This window comes from Caenorhabditis briggsae (genome assembly GCF_000004555.2).
Source record: "Caenorhabditis briggsae complete genome, chrIII, whole genome shotgun sequence".
In the NCBI taxonomy this organism is placed as follows: Eukaryota; Metazoa; Nematoda; class Chromadorea; order Rhabditida; family Rhabditidae; genus Caenorhabditis; species Caenorhabditis briggsae.
Window position 1 is genome coordinate 12,718,695 of NC_013490.2, and position 14,584 is coordinate 12,733,278.

Genomic DNA, 14,584 nt, shown 5'->3' on the forward strand with positions numbered 1-14,584 from the left:
GAAAAAAACAGTGAAAACGAGCAAAAAAAATTTAAAAGTTTGAATTCGCGCGCTTTTACTCGATGAAGGAATTTTTTTGAATTTTTTCTTTATTTTTATGCCAATCTACATGCATTTCTGCACATTTTGATGCAATAAAAAATTTCACCGTACACCACCTTTAACATAAAAAAATAATGAAAGTAGTAACTGATATACAGAGAAATTAATAATATGGTACAAGGAAAAATGGAATCATTCGAGGCAAAATTTCGCAAAAAAAAAGGAAATGGAGATTTTTAAAGTATGGAAAAGGGATTTTTTTTCGAAAAATTCAAACATAAGAGATTATGTGGTCATGGAATACAACAAAGAATCATTAGGGTTTTTTTTGGTTTTTTTTTCTTTTAAAAAAATTTCAAGGTACACAATAAGAAAAAAAGGCAGCAAGTACGCTCTATTGCTAAAACGGCACATACCAAGCTTTGAAGGCGCATAACTCAAAAAGTAGAGAAGGTATTTAAAAAATACAAACTGCAAAAAGTGTAAAATGTTATAAGCTACATTTTTGTAATTTATAGCTTGTTGATAAATTTCTTAGTTTTGGAGATATGCGCTTTTAAAGATAGCGAGCGCAGCAAAGAGGTAGGGGCACTTGGGCACGCCAACTTTAAAGGCGCATAACTCCAAACTAGAGAAGCTATCAAAAAATAGTGAAAATTATCAATAGAGCGCACTTGCTAGCACAACCTTTCTAGTCAAAATCGATAACGCGAAGACCCCAATGTCCAGGCATGTATCTATGATTGTTGACATGTTGGTTTGGTGGCCGAGGATCGGCATTTCGGACCGGATCGGCGATTCCAAGCAACCGCCCATTTGGCGGTCCCTGATCATCGATCGGATCAATGTTCGCACGATGCTGATTCACTCCACGACGTCTTTCTAGCTCTTTTGTTCTTCTCGACTGATTCTTGGCCATGAATTCCAGAACGGCGAGCTGCGTCTTCTCGGACAAATCCCTCCAGTAGGGTTGAGCACGGAATTGGGTTGTGGTTTGGGTCACAGCAACGTACTCGACGACAATTCTCTGGAAAACATTGGCTAAAAAATTTGTTCAAAAAGCCATTCAATTCGGTTCGTAGGGAACCTAGAGAAATTCCTTGAAAGATTGCACAAAAAACTGATTTTGGCTCTACAATGACGTTTTTTTCCCGCTCAAAAAATGTCCTCAAACTTTTCCAATTTTTCTGTAAGTTTAGGAGTAGACTAAACAAAATTAGAGCTTCATTTTTGTTGTTGACAACTTTTTGATACAAACGCGCTCTAGCGAGATATGCCACGTGGAAGTGACCTNCTTGCGGCGCCACCTAGGGGGGGGGGGGGATCACCCGCCGACTTCCACGTGGCATATCTCGCTGGAGCGCGCTTGTACCAAAACTTGTCAAGTACAAAAATGAAGCTCTAGTTTTGTTTTGTCTACTCTTAAAATTTTATATTGTTCAAAAAGTTTTTTAAAAGTTTGAAATCCCAAAAATTCCGTCTCCTCACCAAAAGTCTCTGCATCTTATACTTTTCCACATAGGAGAAGCATTTTTCCGTTTTCTTCTGGTATTCATGGTAGTGAGCACACATGAACATCTCACAAGCATCCACGATCGGTTGACACTGATAGCGATCGGCCAGCTGGAGAAGGTAGTCGAGCGATTTTTCTGGAAAAACCGAGTTTTTAGCATTTAAGAGGTTAGTTGGTATAAAATTGACATATAGTTATAATCATCGTGTAGCTTGTTAAAATATCTTTGAAAATATATAAAATTCCATAACTTTTGATTTGCAGGGGTATTGGGTGGGTATCACATAGGTACTTGCACTTTGACCCAATTTATCTTAGTCCCTGTAGTAGATATCAAAAAGTAGTCAAAAAATTAATAAAATATTTGTTTTAACGTGCTTAACATTTTATCAGTTCATAAATATTTAATATCTCTTATAGAAGTGAAATAAATCGGCTCAAAGTTGACAACCAACAACCATGAGAGCCCGCCGCTCTAGCTTCTCTGCGCCCTCCTCTTTCAGCTCTACTATCTCGTTAACAAACAAAGTTATCAAAAAGTCAAAACTAGTAAAATGCGCAAAATTTTATGTTTCACATTTTTGTAGTTAACAACTTCTTTGTAGCTAACTTGGTTTTTTTTTGAGGTATGCGCCTTCAAATTTGGCGCGCCCAAGTGCCTCTCCCCTTTTGTTGCGTGCGCTATCTTTAAAAGCACATATCTCGGTTCCTATAAGAGATATCAAAAAGTGGTTAACTGATAAACAATTTGTCATAAAATGTTAAACATTTTAATAGTTTACTAATTTTTGATATCTTTTATAGGAACTGAGATATATTGGGTCAAAGTTGGAGAAGTACCCGCCCTGGCTCTTTTAAACGTTAGAATCTAAACTAAAAATATTCAAACGCTATCAACTTTTATATCATTTTGTAGCTCTTTTCAGAATCTAGATTTTGCTCATTTTTTCATGTTAATATCTTAACGTTCAAAAGCTTTAAACTCACTAGTAACCGGTTGCCGATGTGGATACAAGCACCGAAGGAAACAAATCATCTCTCGGAACTTCTCATTCAACTCGTGAATCTGATCCTCTTGATTGAATTCCGAATAGAACAGTGCTTTGAAGAACGGTGACATCATTCCCAGATATCTCTTGTTGACTCGAATCAGCTGATCCTCAACCTTCAGTAGTCCATCCTCCTCAACTGGCATCATATCGAAATAGTTGTAGATCATTCCGAAATTTTGAGTTTGGGTCAGGTTCATGATGATTTCCACTTTGATCTCTGTCAATTTCTCTCGTGCCATATGCTCATGAAGCTTCAGGGGTCGGAAATGGACATGATTGGCGCCGGTGAATCGGCCCACGAATTTTTCGCTTCGGATGGAATTTGTGATATGGGTGCGGATCTCGAATTCGACTTCTGCTGACCAGGTTGCAGGGGCTTTGAAGTAAGCGGCGAACATTTCGAACGAATTGGAACGGAGCTCGATTTGCCTGAAAATAAATCTTTATTTTTGAGATACATACTTATGAGCCTGCGCCAAACTTGTAACGGGCCAGGCCTTTTTCCAAATTTCGGAGGCCCGGCCCGGCCCGCGGGTCCGTCATTGGTCTTAAAGGGACCGAGATAAAATTTGGCAAAAAAAAACTCACCACTTGATACACTTCAAATAGATCCAATATCTGAAGACCTTATTCTCCTCGTTCAGAGTCATTGTCAGCGTTTTTTGACTCGCGAAATCGTCTCGAAGATCTACAATATCCGATGGATATTCATGTGCGGATGGGCGGTTCGGCGCCATGATTACCCTAGAAAATTGGCAAATTTAGGCTCAATAAACATCTAAAAATCTATAAGAAAGTGTTCATATGAAGGAGAACTGCCAAAATTGCGGACGAAGCGAAAGAATCGATAAACATAGAGACAAGAGACACATCACACAGAATGTCTGCGCCTCTCTTCTCTCTACACTCTCTCTTGGTGTCTTTGTGTGTTGGCAGAGGGGGGAACGTTGGCTAGTATACGAAAAGGCAGGGTTGACCTGACACGGACCATAGGCATTGCCAGAAGAGCCTGATGACGTCATCATGCATACTGTAGGCACGCAATTGAGGCAATAAGAAGGTTCCTAAATGCCGGGACAGCCTTTATTTGAGCACAATTATGACTTACAGTACTGGCCAAAAAGGTATTCGCAAACGGTTTTTTGAGAGTAACTTTGCTGAAACTTAAGGGATCGATCTGAAAATTTTACTGTGCATGTCGTACACGGTGACGACAAATTGCGTACAAGGAAATTGCATCATTTTCAGAAATTTTTTGTTTTTTTCAATTTTTTCAATTTTTTCGTTTTTTCACTTTTTTCATATTTTTATATTTTTGGATATTATGGTTTCTAAGAATGTTGGTTTTGGCTCCTATGTATTTAAAACTGTTTACAGACATGGCCAGACCCCTCAGAAAAAAAAAACATCTCTCAGGACATCCGTAAAGCCATCGTCATCGGCTTCAGAAGTGGATGTTCCAAGGACCTCTTGGCGCAGAAGTTCAATGTTACTAAACGTGCCATCGAGAAGATCTTGAAGCAGTTTCGGGATGAGGTAATATTCGAAAATAGTATAGTTATGGAAAAAAATGTTTAGGGAGCCTTGGTGGAGCGAAAATCGCCTGGAAGACCGCGTATCACGTCGAAGAACATGGATCGGAACATCGTCCGAGCTTCAAGAGAGGATCCCCAGAGGAGTTCTACGGACATTCAGATGGTCGTGAAGACTCCAAATGAAGTCACACCATCCCTGAGAACCGTCAGAAGACGTCTTCAAGATGCTGGACTCCATGGACGACGGCCAGCTAAGAAACCATCGATCAGCAAGAAGAACAGAATCGCCCGCGTAGCATGGGCCAGAGCTCATCTCCACTGGGGACGTCAGGATTGGGCTAATCACGTGTTCAGCGACGAATCCAAGTTCAATCTGTTCGGTACTGACGGTATCAAGTGGATTCGCCGTCCGGTTGGATGTCGGTTCGATCCCAGCTACCAGCTCCAAACCGTCAAGCATGGAGGTGGATCGGTGATGGTCTGGGGCTGCTTCTCTGGGACTTCAATCGGCCCGCTGAGAAGAATTACGGGCATCATGGATCGCTTTGTGTATGAAGACATCTTGGAGAACACAATGAGACCCTGGGCACGGTCTACTGTGGGCCGGGCGTTCGTTTTCCAACAGGATAACGACCCGAAGCACACCTCGAAAGCCATCAAGGAGTGGTTCCGACGCCGCCACGTGGATCTTCTGTACTGGCCAAGTCAATCTCCGGACTTGAATCCGATCGAACACCTCTGGGAGCATGTCGAGAGACAGCTTAGAGGGATCCGTGCCTCGAATGCCAACCAGAAGTTCGACCAACTCCAAGATGTCTGGCAGGCCATCCCGATGTCTGTCATCGACACTTTTCTCGACTCGATGCCAAGAAGATGTCAGGCGGTAATCGACGCCAAAGGCTTCCCAACGAAGTACTAAAGCTATTTTATTCATTTTCTATTGTTATTTTTCGTTTACCGGTCTATCCTAGATCTCAGAAGTCAAAGTTCCATTTACCGGGTTTTTGCAATTTTCATGAATTTTTCGATTTTTTTTCAATTTTTTGAAATTTTGACTATTCTTGTTGTTGAATCAGTTTCTTTTACCGTTTTAAACTTTGTCTTAAAATATCAGATTGATCCGGGAAGTTTCAGAAAAGTTATGCTCGAAAAACTATTTGCGAATACCTTTTTGGCCAGTACTGTATTACTTCGAGCTCAATTATCTTAGTCCCTTTGAGAGATATCAAAATGTGATCAACTGGAAAAATGTTTATTATGGAATTTTACGCATTTTAATTGTTACCAATTTTAAGGTAGCTTCTATAATTTTCGAGGTATGTGCCTTTAAAGTTGGCACACTTTGTTTCTTCGAGGAATTTTTTATGCCTGCACTTTGAGCTCAATTATCTCGGTTCCTATAAGAGCTAAATTTTGTTAACTGCTAAAATGTTTATCATAATATCAGCAACAATTTATTTGTTGACAAATTTTTGATATCTATCATAGGAACTGAGATAATTGAGCTCGAATTTGAGCTTCAAATTTTTTCGGAATTTTCGAAGAAGTTTCAAAAATTCAAAATTCAAAAAAATCAAAAAAACTTTTTTTTTTTATTTCAGACTAAAAAACATAAAAACTATTAAAAATAAATTATTCAAAGATTTTGTACATTAGATGACGTCAAATTCAGGATATCTAACAACTTCAAGTGAGCAATGGACGCTTCGATTTTGGTTCATCTTGCAGCTTCTCTCCTCTAGGCTTCAGAAAACCCACTTTCTCCTGCCATCTCTGAAAAATTTGAATTTGAATTTAAACACGGAAAACGAACCAAAAACGGACCCCTCCATTTTCAATGTTTGTAGAAGCTACGTGTCGGAGAAACGGTTAAAAAACGGGTCAAAATGGACTAAAACAGACCAAGAACGGACCAAGAACAGATCAAAAACGAACCCTATCATAGTTTCATTCGCAATCAATATTTTCATACCATCTGACATGGATATGATAGTACAACTCAAGATCTATAACTTGATTTTATTTGGATTACTGTATCTCGTCTATAAACAAAGTTGCAGAACGCCAAAAAAGAAACACCGCGTAGCTCGGGAGGTTTTTAAGCCGTTACTTTGTTTATAGACAAGCTACAGTACTCCAAGTAGGTTCATTTTGTAGCTCTCAATTTTTTTGATCATGTTCATGTTGGTTTGTGCAAAAATGTTCACCCTGAAGGAATCTACGGGAAGGTCCGTTTGTGGCCCATTATTCTCGGTTCCTGTAAGAGATATCAAAATGTGGTCAACTAACAAAATGTTTATCATTTTATGCTGAACATTTTTTTAGTTGACCTCTTTTTGATATCTTCTACAGTAACCGAGATACATTTTTTTAAAGTGTGAGGCTCCACCGCAACCGCTCTAGCTTCTCTGCGCCCTCCTGGCGCCCTCCTCCTGGAGAGTCGGCTCAACGTTGAGCCATGTTATCTCAGTTCCTGTAGAAGATATTGAAAATTAGTCAACTAACAAAACGTCAAGCATATTATCACAATTATTTTATTAGTTGACCACTTTTTGATATCTTTTACAGGGACCGAGATAAATTGGGTCACAGTAAGCGCCATGCTGGGCGCTACCTCCAAGTCATTCGTGGAGCGCGCTCTCTTTTATGCTATTTATCTCTGTTCCTGAAAAAGGTATCAAAAAGCGGTTAATTAACGAAATGTTTATCATATTATCACAATTATTTTATCAGTTGACCGTTTTTTGATACCTCTTACAGGAGCTCAGATAAATTGAATCAAAGTTGACAAGTCTCACGTGCTCCATTTATCATTTTTTCAGAATCGCTGAAACGTCACTAATTGAATCATTTTCTATATCCGTTTTTCGTTAAAAAGTTTCATAAATTAAACTAAGAATGTCATCAACATGGTCAATATTATCATCAACTCCAGACGACGATATCATAACTGATAACGATGATAAGGAGGACCATTCACTATTATTAATTATCATGTTCGGCACACATTTTTGCTTTTTTCTCTTCACTTATTTTTGGTTGTATCCGACGGATGGACCGCCCAAAAATGCGATTATGCATCGGTTGGGAACTGTATGTTTGAGTTTTGGCGGGTTTTTGAATTTTTGCAATGGAGCGAATTTGCCAAAATCCAACATTCACTACTTCAGGACATCAAAAAATCGCGTCTAACCGGAGAGCCCATCTACCCATCGACTCGCTTATCAATCCGTGAAATCAGCTACATCAGTCGCCGAATCCCGTGTCTGGAACGCAACTTTCAGCTATCAGAGGACGATAAAAAAACGCTTACAGTAGTCAGCGAAGGAGAAGTGAACTATTTAAGACAACCATCTGACCTATCAACTGATATGACCATGAACTACGGTAGTTTGATTGTGAAACGAGGCGTTCCGTTACCTCCTGAAGTCAAAAAGGAGACTAAAGAGCAGGTGAGAAGCGGCGCCCTCTTATACGCCTTCCGCTTTTCCTTGTTCGCCTCGCCTCCGTGGCGCAGGGGTTGTGCGCGCGCTTTACGTTTTGCGAAGGTGGGGGATCGCTGGTTCGACTCCCCTTGCCGGGCGAAACTTATTTTTACTTTTTTTCATCTGATTTCTTTTTGTTTCAGATTGAAAATCTCGATGAGGCTGCTGTTGTTGAAGATCTTCTCCATTTGAGAAGGCCTGAGAAGCAGAAGAACAAGAAGAAGAAGACCAAGGAGAGAATGGATGGTGGGTATCACAGACTTTAAAGGCGCATAACTCAAAAACTAAGAAAGCTAGAAAAAAGTAGCAAACTACAAAAATGTAGCTTATAAAATTTCACACATTTTCATAGTTGAAAATTTTGCCTAGCTTATTTATTTTTTGAGATATGCGTTTTTAAAGTTGACGCGCGCTTCTCTGCGTCTCCTTCTCCTGTCTGCGTCCGAGAAGCGCGAATGACCGCCAATTTTAAAGGCGCATATCTCAAAAACCAAAAACGCTATCAAAAAGTTGTTGATTAAAAAAATGTAGTTCATTAAATTTTACACATTTTTGCAATTGACAATTTTTGTCTAGCGTTTTTAGTTTTTAAGATATTTTGATTTTCCTCATAGGGACTTTTTTTTGCTCCAACGCGCTATATCTTACGAACCATAAAAGCTACTAGAAAACTGTCAACTATAAAAATGTGTAAAATTAAATTTCCTACAAGTTTGCAATTGATTATTGTTGTCTAGCTCTTTTAGTTTTCAAGATGAATCAGTTTTTAAGTTAAAATTCCCAAATTTCAGCACTCGACCAATTGACACGTGGCGAGAGTGCCGAACGAATCACACTCTTCTCGCGAATCATACCCGACCGACTTGGACAATCCCGAAAAATTCAAAAAACCGCGTCGTCGGCGATTCTGAGGCCGGAACGGACCCAAGATCCTCAGCCAACGCTGGAAGAGGATAAGACCCAGGAACGAGTCGTCAAAAAGAAGACCCCAACGAGCCGCCCGACTCAAAGACCTTCGATTCAGAATGTCGACGTCAAGAAGAAGAAGTCGGGAACGTTGAGTGAGTTTTTTGAATTTTTGAAAATTTGAAAAAAAAATTTGGAAATTAAAAAAAAATTTTTTTTTCAAACTTCCACCTGACCGATTATTCTGAAACTTTCCCCAGTAGATCAAACAAAAATAGAGCTTTATTTTAGCAGTTGACAACTTTTCTCTAGCTACCGTAGTTTTTGAGATATGCGCCTTTAAAGATAATGCACCTAAAGGTGCAAACGCGCTCTACCGAAACATGCGGCTTATCTCGCTAGAGCGCGATTGCATCAAAAAGTTGTCAACTACAAAAATGAAGCTCTATTGTTGTTTGATCTTCTGGAAGAGTTTCAACAAAATATGTTTACGTTTAAGGGGTTTCGTAGGAGCCCAAGGTTGGAGCATCAAAAATTTTTTTTTGAAAATTTCAAAATTTCCAAAAAATTTAACAACCTAACTATTTTTTTTCAGAAGAAGGACGACAGCTAACACTACGAGAAGAGCTATCACTGGCACGGACGATGGAAGAAACGACGAATCGGAATAACAAGACGTTGGCGTTGTCGTCAAGGGAGCCACCACCGCCTGTTTAAAATTCCTCTTTCGTTTTTTTTTCAAATAAAATTTTTTAAATCAATTTTTTTTTCAATTTTCTTGGTCTAAAAATACTCTGAAAATCGAATTTCTAAGCTCTGAAACTGAATTGTCGTAAACTAAAATGTCCGAGTGGGCAGATGCGCGTTGCGGTGTTTGCACAGCAAGCTTGGGCGCGAAGGCGCCAAAATTTCGAATTCGAACGCTCGCACCGTTTTACCGCATTTGCCAGATTTTCAGGTTCATTTTTCCACTTTTCCTGGGGTGTTTTTTGATTTTCAGACTGATTTTTCGGGTTTCAGAAGGTTCTGGAGCCATTGTTCATGTCAAAATCCATATTTTACATAGAAATTTCAGGATTTTTAGGTCAATTTTCATTTTTGCTGATTTTTGGCTCATTTTTCTCTAAATCAGCTCACAAAAGTTACTTTTTAGTGTTTTAGAAGAAGGTTTTGAAGCCATTTTTCAGGTCAAAATCACCGATTTACCTTGAAAGTTTGGGATTTTTGGGTCCTACCTCTATTTTTGCTCATTTTCGCCCGTTTTCGTTGATTCTTGGTCTAAATGAGCTCAAAATTTTCAGTAATCTACTAACAATTCGCCACGAACAATGTCGAATCTCGACAATCCCGGCATCTACTATCAGGAGCGTTTCTTCGCCAACGACGGCGTCCCTGATACTGGAAAGGAGCTGATCGCCGAGTATCGTCAGCTGATCACTCAGTTCCGCAACTTTATCAGAGATTTCTCCACCGGAGGCTTTGGAATGATTTATCGGTGGGTTTAGAGCCAAAAATTACCCCAAAACCTGGATTTTGTTGTAGAGACCAACTGAAGCGCAACTACTTCAGTCATGAGTACCATCTGGAGATCAATCTGAACCATTTGAAGAATTTCGACGAAGACATTGAGATGAAATTGCGGAAATTCCCGGGAAAATTGCTTCCAGCACTTGAGGAGGCCGCGAAAATCGTCGCCGACGAGATTACGACGCCACGTCCGAAGGGAGAGGAGAAACTGCATGATATTCAGGTGATGCTCACTCTCGATGAGTATCCAACGTCGTTGCGTCAAGTGAAATCCGCGCAGGTGTCGCAGGTCGTCAAGATCTCTGGAATCATCGTCGCTGCTGCTCAGGTACTAGGAAGCGGCTGAAATTGGTCGAAAATGGGCCAAAAGTAGTCGAGAATAGCTGGAAATTGGCTGAAAATTTCCTAAATCGACCCGAAACGATCAAAAATGGACTGAAAATGGTCCAAAATCGCTGAAATATGACTTAAAATAGGATTAAATCTACCGAAGAGAGCTAAAATTGAGTGTTGAGCGTCGATTTTTGGCTTGAAAATATGCTATACATGGATTTTTCAGCTCTAAAATGGTGATTTTCAGCCTGAAAGTACCTATTTTCGACTTTAAAATTCCGACTTTTTGGCTCACAATTCTGATTTTCTAGCTATAAAATCATGCTTTTCAGCTAAAAAGACACTAATTTAGTCTTGAAAATAATAATTTTCAGATTTAAAATCTTCATTTTTGGCCTTAAGGTCTGAAAACAGCTAAAATTGAGGGTTTAGCGTCGATTTTTTGCTGTAAACATCCTTTTTGAAGCTTAAAATCCCAATTTTCGGCTTCAAAATTCCGATTTTTAGCTCAAAAATACCGAATTTTTGCCTAAAAATCCTGATTTTCAGCCTGAAAATAAGCTTTTCCAGCTCTAAAATGGTAATTTTAAGCCTCAAAATCCCAATTTTTGCCTTAAAACACCGATTTTTCGGATCAAATTTCAGATTTTCGGTTTGAAAATTCCAATTTTTTGGCATTAAATTCTGTTTTTCGGCTTTAAAATCCGGGTTTTCAGCCTAGAAATCTTGATTTTTAACCTTAAAATCTCGATTTTCAGCCTGAAAATAAGCTTTTCCAGCTCTAACATGGTAATTTTAAGCTTCAAAATCCCAATTTTTGCCTTAAAACACCGATTTTCAGTTTCAAAATTCCGACTTTTTGGCTGAAATATCAGGATTTTCAGGCTCAAAATTCCTAATTTTTAGCTTCAAAAATCGGGTTTTCAGCCAAAAATCCTATCTTTTAGCCTTGAAATCTCGATTATCAGCCTTAAAATACAATACCGATTTGTGGTTTGAAAATCCAGTTTTACAGCTCCAAAATCCCGATTTTTAGCTCAAAACACACCATTTTTGGCTTAAAAATGTCAATTTTGGGCTTAAAATCCTGATTTTCCAGCTTAAAAATACCAAATTTTGACCTTAAAATACCATATTTTGGCTCAAAAATCCAGTTATTTAGCCCTAAAATCCTGATTTCCGCCTCAAAATCTACCCTAAAAATCACTGAAACCCCATGTTTCCAGGTCCGTTCCAAAGCGACCAAAGTCACCCTACAGTGTCGTCAATGCAAGCACACGATCCCGGACGTCAGCATCAAGCCAGGATTGGAGGGATTCGCTCTGCCACGGACGTGTGCAGCGTGAGTAGCATTTTCGACCGTTTTCTGCCCAAAAAGTCTTATTTTCCGAATTTTTTGACTCAAAATCTACCGAATTTTGGCTAATATTCGACTATTTTCTGGCCAAATTGATTCAAAAATCATGAAAAAATATTTAAAAATCATGAAAATTGACCTGAAAATCATAAAAAATTATATTTTTTGACCCAAAAATCACCAACTTTTGGCTAATTTTCGACTATTTTCAGCCCAAATTGACTCAAATTCATGAAAATGAAGCTAAAAATCAATAAAAAATCCTAATTTTCGAAATTTCTGAAAATTAGCCTGAAAATCATTGAAAACTCCCTAATTTTCCAAATTTTTTGGCCCAAAAATAGCAACTTCCCTCCCCAAAGCCACGCCCACCGGACCCGCCCATCCACACTCCTAAATTCCCCATTTTGCAGCCCCCAACAAGGCCAAATGGTCAAGTGCCCAATCGATCCGTACATCATGTTGCCCGACAAGTGCGAATGCGTCGATTATCAAACGCTGAAGCTTCAGGAGAATCCAGAAGACGTGCCACACGGAGAGATGCCACGTCATCTGCAACTCTTCACCGAGAGATATTTGACAGACAAGGTTGTCCCTGGCAATCGTGTCACCATTGTCGGCGTCTACTCCATCAAGAAGCTGGCCCAACAACGAAAGGGCGGTGATAAGACGCTCCAAGGCATCCGCACGCCGTATCTCCGAGTCTTGGGCATCCAAATCGAGACTTCTGGACCAGGACGAACCAATTTCACTCAATTCACACCGGAAGAGGAACGAATGTTCAAGACGCTAGCTCAACGAAAGGACGCCTTCGAAATCATTGCCAAATCCATTGCCCCATCGATTTACGGATCCGCAGATATCAAGAAATCGATCGCTTGCCTGTTGTTCGGTGGAGCGCGAAAGAAGCTTCCAGATGGGATCACTAGAAGAGGAGATATTAATGTGCTCCTTTTGGGAGATCCTGGAACCGCCAAATCGCAGTTGCTGAAGTTTGTGGAGCAAGTGGCGCCGATTGGAGTGTACACCTCTGGAAAGGGATCTTCGGCTGCTGGTTTAACTGCCTCCGTTATCAGGGATCCACAGTCGAGATCGTTTATCATGGAGGGTGGAGCTATGGTGCTGGCCGATGGTGGTGTTGTCTGCATTGATGAGTTTGATAAGATGAGAGAAGACGATCGTGTAGCTATCCACGAGGCTATGGAACAGCAGACCATCTCGATTGCTAAGGCTGGAATCACGACAACTCTCAACTCTCGTTGCTCAGTTTTGGCGGCGGCCAACTCGGTGTATGGACGATGGGATGAGAGCAGAGGCGATGAGAATATCGATTTCATGCCGACGATTTTGTCGCGTTTCGATATGATCTATATTGTCAAGGATACGCATGATGTTAATAAGGATTCGGTTAGTAGAAGAGGCTCTTGGCTGGAACATGTCTGAAAATCGGTGAAAAATCCCAGAAAATGAACATTTTTGACCCTATTTTTCAGCAATTTTTTCCCAAATTTCCTTAAAATTCTACTTGAAATTTCCAGCTAATTTAGGAAATTCCTCTAAAAAATCAGACAATTGGGTCCTAAAACTTCAAAATTTAGCATTTTCTGACACAAAAGTTCGGCTAATTTCAGAAGTTTCAGCCTCATTCCTCAGAAATTTGTGATTTCAAACAGAATTTCCAGAAGTTTTCATCGATTTTCAGTCACTTTTTCTCCCAAATTCGACTGAAAATCGGTGAAAAATAGGTCCTAAAATGCTGAATATTGCTCCGGAAACATGAAAAATCGATCTGAAATTTAAAAAAAATGCTGAAAATAGGGTTCAAAGATCCAAGGAAATGATCATTTTTGACTCAAAAATTCCATTAAAATATTTCTGAAATTGGCCCATAATGTTCAAAAAATCGCTGAAATCCCTCTGCAATTTCCAGCTAATCTAAAAAATTCCTCTAAAAATCTGAAAATTGGGTCCCAAAATTCTCTAAAATGACTAATTTCTGGTCCAAATTTCAAAGCAAATGATCATTTTCTTAGAGGGAAATTCAGTCAGATTTAATAAAAATTCCCGAACAAAGTTGTCTGAAAATCTAGAAAATAGCTTTAAATTATCTGAAAATTGATTCGAGAGCATTTTAGGCCAATTTCAGAAATTTGAGCCTAAATAATTCCTCTGAAATTTCCTGCTAATCCAGGAAATTGCTCTAAAATCGCTGAAAATTGGGTCCAAAAATCCCAGAAAATGAACGTTTTTGGCCCCAAGTTTCAGCAATTTTTCTGCTTAAAAATTGCTTAAAATCAGGGTCTCAAATCTAGAAAAGTGCTCTAAAACAGCTGAAAATTGCGCTAGAAACCTGAAAAATTGATCCGAAGATTTCAAAAATCGGAAATTTGCAGACCCTCGCGAAGCACGTCATCGAAGTGCACGTCAACGCCTCTGCTGCCAAGGAACGCGACGATGCAGGAGTTCCAAAAGCGCCAACCACCGATGCCGATGGAGGAGTGATGCAGATGTACGATACGGATGGATTCCTAACAATCGAATTCCTGAAGAAGTTCGTCACCTATGCTCGTATGACATGCGGACCACGTCTCACCCCACAGGCATCGGAGAAGCTCGTCAATCACTACGTCAAGATGAGAAACCCGGTCGTCAATGCCGACGCTTTTAGTGAGTTTGCTGACCAGAGAAATGACTGAAAATACCCATTTTGTTGATAGCCTAGAAATATAAACTTCCGAAAAAGTTAGGCCAGGGTATTTATACTTTTTGGAAAGCTCTTGTTTTTAGAAATCCATACCAGTTTATAGGATTCAAAAATCTCCATTTTGAAGCGA

General features: G+C 39.6%; 3 protein-coding genes across 3 annotated transcripts in view; 2 read left to right on the forward strand and 1 right to left on the reverse strand.

The window, feature by feature from the left end:
* Positions 1 to 733: 733 nt before the first annotated feature.
* CBG12300 lies at positions 734 to 3,344 on the reverse strand (the record flags this gene model as incomplete). The annotated part of the gene is made up of 4 exons (XM_002642662.1): positions 734 to 1,069; positions 1,531 to 1,691; positions 2,543 to 3,036; positions 3,196 to 3,344. 4 exons carry the CDS (start codon positions 3,342 to 3,344, stop codon positions 734 to 736), a joined length of 1,140 nt encoding a protein of 379 aa, XP_002642708.1.
* Positions 3,345 to 7,040: 3,696 nt separating this feature from the next.
* CBG12302 lies at positions 7,041 to 9,250 on the forward strand (the record flags this gene model as incomplete). Its single annotated transcript, XM_002642663.1, has 5 exons — positions 7,041 to 7,235; positions 7,313 to 7,594; positions 7,771 to 7,873; positions 8,419 to 8,688; positions 9,129 to 9,250. 5 exons carry the CDS (start codon positions 7,041 to 7,043, stop codon positions 9,248 to 9,250), a joined length of 972 nt encoding a protein of 323 aa, XP_002642709.1.
* A 611-nt stretch (positions 9,251 to 9,861) lies between these two features.
* The window catches only part of Cbr-mcm-5, a gene marked incomplete at both ends in the record, with an annotated part of 6,340 nt that continues 1,617 nt past the window's right edge, over positions 9,862 to 14,584 (forward strand). The window contains 5 exons of the mRNA XM_045244550.1: positions 9,862 to 10,028; positions 10,076 to 10,388; positions 11,620 to 11,735; positions 12,164 to 13,187; positions 14,144 to 14,417. Coding sequence (XP_045094821.1) covers positions 9,862 to 10,028; positions 10,076 to 10,388; positions 11,620 to 11,735; positions 12,164 to 13,187; positions 14,144 to 14,417 — 1,894 coding nt within the window. The remainder of the gene's footprint in view (positions 10,029 to 10,075; positions 10,389 to 11,619; positions 11,736 to 12,163; positions 13,188 to 14,143; positions 14,418 to 14,584) is intronic.